Source organism: Oncorhynchus masou, chromosome 1 (assembly GCF_036934945.1).
Source record: "Oncorhynchus masou masou isolate Uvic2021 chromosome 1, UVic_Omas_1.1, whole genome shotgun sequence".
NCBI lineage: Eukaryota > Metazoa > Chordata > Actinopteri > Salmoniformes > Salmonidae > Oncorhynchus > Oncorhynchus masou.
The window spans coordinates 47,141,527-47,149,272 of NC_088212.1; the positions used below are offsets into that span (position 1 = coordinate 47,141,527).

The window sequence follows — 7,746 nt, forward strand, 5'->3', positions numbered from 1 at the left end:
TCCTCGGGACCGACCCTCTGGTCGGTGTCCTGCACGCGTGTCAGGGAAGGGTTACAGTTACGTATACTCCCTCTCCAGCACTCGAGGTCGTCAGGCTGCTCATTATTGCGCACACCTGTCACCATCGATACCCGGATCAGCGCCTCATCAGACTCACCTGGATTCAATCACCTGTCTGATTACCTTCCCTATATATGTCACTCCCTTTGGTTCTTTCCCTAGGCGTTATAGTTTCTGTTCCGTTGTTTCATGTCCGTACGCAACTTGTGTTTCTTGTTTCGTTCCTTGTGTTATTTTTTATTAAAAGTCACTCCCTGAACTTGCTTCTTGACTCCCCCGAACACAAACGTCAATAACAGAATAATAACTGCAGTTTAACCGGCTCCGGGTTGTTCATAGGGCCCGACACACACACACACACACATACACACACCGCGAAAGCAAACATCACCATCTTTCAGCTTTCAGCAAAACTCAAAACTTCACTGTTACAGCTTTGACATGAAACGACTTCCATTTGTGTGTACGAGTGTCTCTGCGGCTGCCAAGCAAACTTTCTCTCTCTGAGCTTTGCTCCTGGTTGGTTAGAGAGGAGAATGGTATGTCGGAGTCCAAGCGGCTGGGCCCGTATATAAAGCCCTTAAAGACACTCAGCTCTGAAAGCCAATGTGTGCGTCCCAAATGGAACCCTATTCCCTTTATAGTGCACTACTTTTGACCAGGGCCCATTGGGCTCTGGTCAAAAGAAGTGCACTATACTGTATAGGCAATAGGGTGACATTTGAGACGCAGTAAGTGTAAAAAGGAGGCAGAGATGATGAGTGTTTAAGCCTCAGCTATATATCTTCCTTCAACACCTACGACACAGTAAGCCTGTGCTTGGCAATTCTACGGAAATTGAATTATGCCCCAAAAAAACATTGATTTTAACAAACCATACTCTATGCAACTCTCAACTCTTTGGGGCGGCAGGTAGCCTAGTGGTTATAGTGTTGGACTAGTAACTGAAAGGTTACTAGATCGAATCCCTGAGCTGACAAGGTAAAAATCTGTCATTCTGCCCCTGCACAAGGCAGTTAACCCACTGTTCCTAGGCTGTCAATGTAAATAAAAATGTGTTCTTAACTGACTAACCTAGTTAAATTTGTAAAAAAAATGCACAAGGACTACTTTTAACAATGTCCACTGAAAAATGTACAAAAACAAATCTCTTGGAAGAACTGTAAAAATGCAAACTTTGGTAAAGGAATTACGGTCAAATGTCTCTCAGGTGTTTATGTGACCACGTTTTCAAAATATCTCTGTTAAATATCAGCCCTGAATTAAGATTCAAAGATGTCTGCAGAAAGAATGGGGTGTCAGCTATGACATGGCACCTTGAGTTTGAAAAAAATACATTTTGGTTATTGAACTACAGTAAGTGAATTGGATTTACACCCGATAACGGAATTATGCTAACAGAATTACATCATGGTTCCCTGATCTGCACTACAGAAATGCATAATTATAGATATGAATGTCATTCTCCTCATGTTTCACAAGTTTTGACACAGTGCAGCACAGTAGAGTAGAGTGCAGTACAATACAGCACAGCAGAGTAGGGTAGAGTTCAGTACAGTGCAGTAAAGTCGAAGAATATTCTCGACTCTACTGTACTATACTCTACTTTTCTTTACTGTACTGTATTGTACTACTGTATCGGACTGTACTCTACTGTGCTCTACTCACTGTACTATATTGTATTTGTACTTTATTGTGTTGTACTGTAGTCTACTGTACTGTGCTATCCAAACTTGTGAAACATAAGTTCAGATTTGGTCCAGTGTGAACATTACGTTTTTTTTTTAAATCACTTTTTTGCGTGTGCAATTTTCACATGTATATGGTACATTTTCACCACTCTTAGTACAAAACTCCAAACAGACCATCAAAAAAGTAGTTGTTTCAAAACACTATGTACATTTTTAATTGACAACGTACAATACAAAATCATACAGTAGATTTGTCACCAAACTTAATCAGTGTATTATCTAGAAATACATGTTTCGCATTGCAATACATTTTCATATAAAGTAATTGCCTTTCATAACGCAATGCGCACATTACTTTTGATATGATTCTTTTATCTTTTGTTAAAATACATTTTACTGTTACTTAATGCGACTGCTCTTAATTTATGATCACTTAAATGTTTGATAAACCTATAGATATTTACATGTAAACTGGTTAGTTTACTACAGATTTTGAAAACTAAATGTATGTCTGTAAAGTAGAAACATAAAAGTATGATATATGTACTACTATGATGATAACTTGAATGTACTACCATGATGAAGACAATTTGTTTAAATATTTTTTTATCTGATATTGACAGGATCAGAGATGTACCGTATGTAACAAATCAAATCAAAGTTTATTGGTTGTGTACACCGATTTGCAGATGTTACAGCAGGTGCAGCGAAATGCTTGTATTTCAAGCTCCTTTGGTGCAGCAATACAATCTCAATACACAAATAATCTCAAAAAGGTCAAAACAAGAAGGAAATGCATCCCCTATACAGTAAACATTTCCCCAAAATTAAGTTAATAGGGTATTTTGGATGGGGGGAGGTTCACACTGTGTGTGTGTGTGTGTGTGTGTGTGTGTGTGTGTGTGTGTGTGTGTGTGTGTGTGTGTGTGTGTGTGTGTGTGTGTGTGTGTGTGTGTGTGTGTGTGTGTGTGTGTGTGTGTGTGTGTGTGTGTGTGTGTGTGTGTGAAAGTGAGTGAGTAAGTGAGTAAGAGTGAGTGAAAGAGTGAAAGAGTGAGTGAAAGAGTGAGTGAGTGAGTGAGTGAGTGAGTGAGTGAGTGAGTGAGTGAGTGAGTGAGAGAGAGAGACAGAGAAATGTATAAAGGCCTTCAGTTAGCTTTCATTTAACACCCAATGTGATATGCTCCTATAAACCTCACATGTTGGTGCTCATGGGTCCTTTTCGATGGAAATGTCCTACTGCAGGGTTTTCCCCAAACTCGGTCCTGGGGCCCCCCTGGGTACATGTGTTGGTTTATGCCCTAGCACTACACAGCTGATTCAAATAACCGATTCATCATCAAGCTTTTATTATTTGAATCAGCTGTATAGTGCTAGGGTAAAAAACAATATGTGCACCCACGTTAGGGAAACCCTGCCCTACTGCATAGTTACAGTAGGGATGACGACCCTCTCTGTACTGTACAGGAGACAAGATATAAAAGGACAATTTGCTTCAGCATGAATTCAAGTTGTATGAGTGGCACACAGGAAACTCTGTGTGTGTGTGATGTGTTTGTGTATGTGTGCGTGTGTGCGTGTGTGCGTGTGTGCGTGCGTATGCCTGTGCGTGTTGTCTACATTCAGAAACGTTCCTTCTACTTGATCTAAAATGTATTTGGGTGAAAACATCCTAAATAGACAGAACATCATCACCACACTGAGTTACTCTGTAACAAATATGCAACAGAAAACAGAATAGATTTTCCAGATGCAAAGGATGCATACAATATGATTATATACCCAATATATATTATGCAGAGGGTACATAGATATTGTACAGTTAACATACAGAATACTTTAGGCCAGACTTCAGTATTCTGGACTAGGGTTCTCTGTCCATTGCAGGCAAAGAGGCGGAATACCATTGTTTACAGTGGTAATACATAGGTACACATGGGAGCACTAACATATGTAGCCCAGATGGTCAAACCTCTCATTGGAATCAAAAAAGTATAATTAAGAAAGAAAAAAAAATAAGAGGAAAGCAGAAGGATTTTCTGTTTAGACATTAAACACATCACACATTACAGCACCAGAAATGTTGGCTTATGTGGTCATCAATATTAAATATTACAATTCTTTATTTTTCTCTTAAAGGGGGGGGGGGGGGGCTCGTTTTGAAACGAGGGAATCCAATGTCACTGTGGGGAGTCCAGGTTGTATTACAATGTAGCCAACTCAACCCATTCATAAGGAATGAAATAAATAACAGCCAATGACTCTGGCCCACTGTCAACCCAATACCTTGGACAATATTGCATTATTTGCCTACTTTATATTACAATGATTGGATATTATTACAGTAGCGTATATTGAATAATTGATACACATTTGTCATAAGAAAATTGACTTTCTGTTCCTTTCTGAATTTAACCAGTGACAGGTAGCAGCAGCCTTTCAGCATCTGCAACGGTGTACAGTAGGCTATACAAAACATTCCAGTAGACAGGTCGGGAGACGCATAGAAAGAATTCTGTGTAATGCTCTGTTGTTCGCTACAAGTGCAGAGCATTGTAGCATATTCACGGGCTACGATATGTGCACAAATTCAGTCATACAGTAAATTACATCCGCAAAGAATTTCACACGAATAGCCTCATCTTTCCATTGAGCGTCTAGGGAGGAAATTATCAGGCGGCTCAAAAAAGTACGCAGCGTACCTCGTAACTTTTAAACGGCTTCTGGTAGCGGATGTGTTGGAGAAAGACACACACTGGGAGAAAAAAACAGCAGAATACGTTTCTGATCAACTTACCAGTGTCGAACTGTCTGGAAGCAGTCGAAGATAGAAACCCAACTAGTAGAAGGGCAGCAGTAATTGTCAAAAATGAATCCATCGCTCCAGTCTTCGAGAAAGAAAGAGCGGGGACTTGTCTTGGGTAGGGTACAGTCGTGTTCCCGAACAGAGCAGAGAGTGTTCGGAGCTTCGGTCGCAGGTGAACTGTTGTTCTGAACGCAGCCTGATGCGGACTGATGCGGCCAGTCGTTTTGTGTGGGTAGAGGTGTCGTTCCGAGTTCGCGTTTAAAGTCTGTGAAGTGAACTCCAAGGCAGGCAGGTCTCAACACACAGACACAAGAGAGATAGTAGAAAGCAAGCAGGGGATCCTATTTCGAATCATGTGACAGGAAATCGTGGCAATGGATTCAACCTGCAGCGTTGGGCAGTGAGAGTGTGTGTGTGAGAGAGAGAGATAATAAAGCCCATTGAATTAAATTGAGAGCGAGTACATTTTGGAGTCATTGAGGGTTTGCATGTCAGAGCAGTTTTAGTGCCTCAGTAAAATAATAACACATGAATAACACTGGTTCATTCATTCCACTTTCTTTTATCAGGGAATAAAGTTGAGAATAGATGAGGGGTCAAGTTGGAATTCAGCCAGGGACACTGGGGTTAACACCCCTACTGTCACAAATGCCTTGGGATCTTTAGTGACCACAGAGCCAGGACCTTGGTTTAGTTTGACTTGATGTGCAAGACTCACTGAAACTCTCTGAAGAGCTCTGTAACTCACTGAAACTCTCTGAAGAGCTCTGTAACTCACTGAAAGTCTCTGAAACGTACTGATCCTGACACCCAGCTACTACCATTTACTGTGGAGAACTGATTATTTCCACACAGTCTGGAGTCTGAAATGAGAGGCTCAGTGTGAGGATGAGTAGATGGAGAAAGCAGTTTATTCTCATTTCAAAATGTTTCTTCCATCACTATACTGACCATGATATAGTTTCGTTCCTGTAAGTTACCCTCAGGGCGTGCCAGGATGAACCTCGACATATTCAATGATCCGGCTCCATTTTGAGACAAAGTGGGACGTAAATCCGGAAGTCCCCGTAAAATGTGTTGTATTGAAAAACAAATGATGTTTACAGTATCTTATTCGCAATAGAAATTTGGTTCCGGGCTATTGGAGGGGGTGAAACCACATTTTTTTGAAGCAAATAAAAAGCTTAGAATGGAGTTAAAACATAAGCAGCCTTGAACTTTAATTTGGATAGATGCTCTACAGACTACCTACAGTAACATTTCAACTAACTATCTACTAACCTTAACCCTAACTCTAACCCTAACCTTAATCTTTATCCTAACCCTACATTTTCATACACCTAACCGTAACCTTAGCAAGCCGTTGCTTATCAACAATAGTTTATTGATAGTATGACCATCAGTAGAGCATCTACAAATGGAAAATCCGGACAATCCAAATAAAGTGCGACCACCCTTTTTACCATTTATAGCTTAGTAATCAGTTATCAGGCAGAAAACAGGTGCAGAATTATACTTTAGTCCCAAATGCTCAAGTAATTCTACCGCTTGACCTTCTCTCACTACCTCCCAAACGTTGTAAGCAGAACAGCACCCTCATGTGTTCATCATAATATCACAATTAGGAAGCATTGCTGTCCTCTGCTCTGTCTGACACATGCGCGCATGAACGCAAGTACGTACGCACACGCACGCACGCACACACACACACACACACACACACACACACACACACACACACACACACACACACACACACACACACACACACACACACACACACACACACACACACACACACACACACACACACACACACACACACAGACAGAGAGAGAGAGAGTCAGAAAACATTCAGGACCCTAAAATAGAATATCCATTATGATCTTACCAACCCAACCTTGGCTGGTTGGTTGGGTTGTTTGGGAGGGTACACTATACTATATAACACTGCACTGGGAAATTAATAATTCTGGGTGACTCGTGACCTTTGGAGATGAAAGTTACAAAGTATCCTCAAGCTGCTACATGGCCACCATAAGGCCACACTGCCTTTAAGTCGACACTACAGTGGATCTCTACATACAGTCTATGATTCACAAATGTATTCATTTTTTGGAAAACCAAATCATTATTAATAAAAACAGTCAATATCAACTATTCTAAGGGACACTAAATCCTTGTTTCATACAGTAATAATAAAAGGCGAAAGAAGGGCCATAATATTGTACATTGACTTCTTTAACCTATTAGAATATTCTCTGTGTGCCATTTTCATACTTTTCAAAATTTCTACTGAATCCCATTAAAATACTTATCTTACTCCCATTACTCCTCACTACTATTACTCCTTTCATAGAGGATAATGATGATAAGCAGCCTACAGTGAGCAGGGTTGGAGCCTTTGTCTATCCTCGTCTCTGTGTGGAATCACGTTGTTCCTCTCCCCTCTCCTCTCCTCTCCTGTCTGTACACGCTGCCTGGTTGCATTCCTTGTGGTCAACTGGAGTTACAGCAACCCTGCTATTTGTCTTTCATCCTGCACTCTCCTGCTGAAACACTGTATGCCCTCTTACATGCATACATCAAATTTGCACTTTACGGTTCGGTGGGGTGAGCCAAGACTAGTCATATCTACAGACGATCCGGAGTGGAGTGTAAGTGCTCATAGCGATTATATTTCAGTGAACCCTATATTTCTGAAATTAAAGGATTTTTCTGAGGTGAAAATGTCTAGGATAGGGGGCTCTCATTGGTGTTTACATTCTAGAGTCTTATGAGTTGGGCATAACCTTGCGAAGGAGAAATATGCGTAACACGAACATGAAAATGTAAATGCAATTGCCTTATTAGATGAGCTGTTTTATTACCCAAGGGCAAAAGAGATAGAGCGAGAGACGGAAAGAAAGAGAGACAGAGAGAAAAATAGAGAGAGACGGAGAGAGGGAGAGAGAGACTGAGAAAGGGAGAGAGAAAGAGAGAGAGACAGAAAAATAGAGAGAGACGGAGAGAGGGAGAGAGAGAGACGGAAAAAAAGAGAAAGATAGAGATGGGGGGACAATAAGTACGTGGATTCTTTAAAAGAACAAAAAAGTCACGTAACGTTTTTCAAATAAGTTCACCCCTACTTTTTTCGATAACATTGTTCCAATGAAGTGTTAGCAAATGCATGACATTCAAAATAATAAAAAA

General features: G+C 40.7%; 1 protein-coding gene across 2 annotated transcripts in view; it reads right to left on the reverse strand.

Annotated features, from left to right (window-relative positions):
- Positions 1-4,920, reverse strand: part of LOC135545496 (kremen protein 1-like) — a 103,742-nt gene extending 98,822 nt beyond the window's left edge. The window contains exon 1 of one of the 2 annotated variants that reach the window (XM_064973141.1): positions 4,546-4,920. In XM_064973141.1, the coding sequence (XP_064829213.1) occupies positions 4,546-4,627 (82 nt within the window). In that variant the 5' untranslated portion in view covers positions 4,628-4,920. The remainder of the gene's footprint in view (positions 1-4,545) is intronic. The other variant, XM_064973133.1, reaches the window with a different exon arrangement.
- Positions 4,921-7,746: the final 2,826 nt, after the last annotated feature.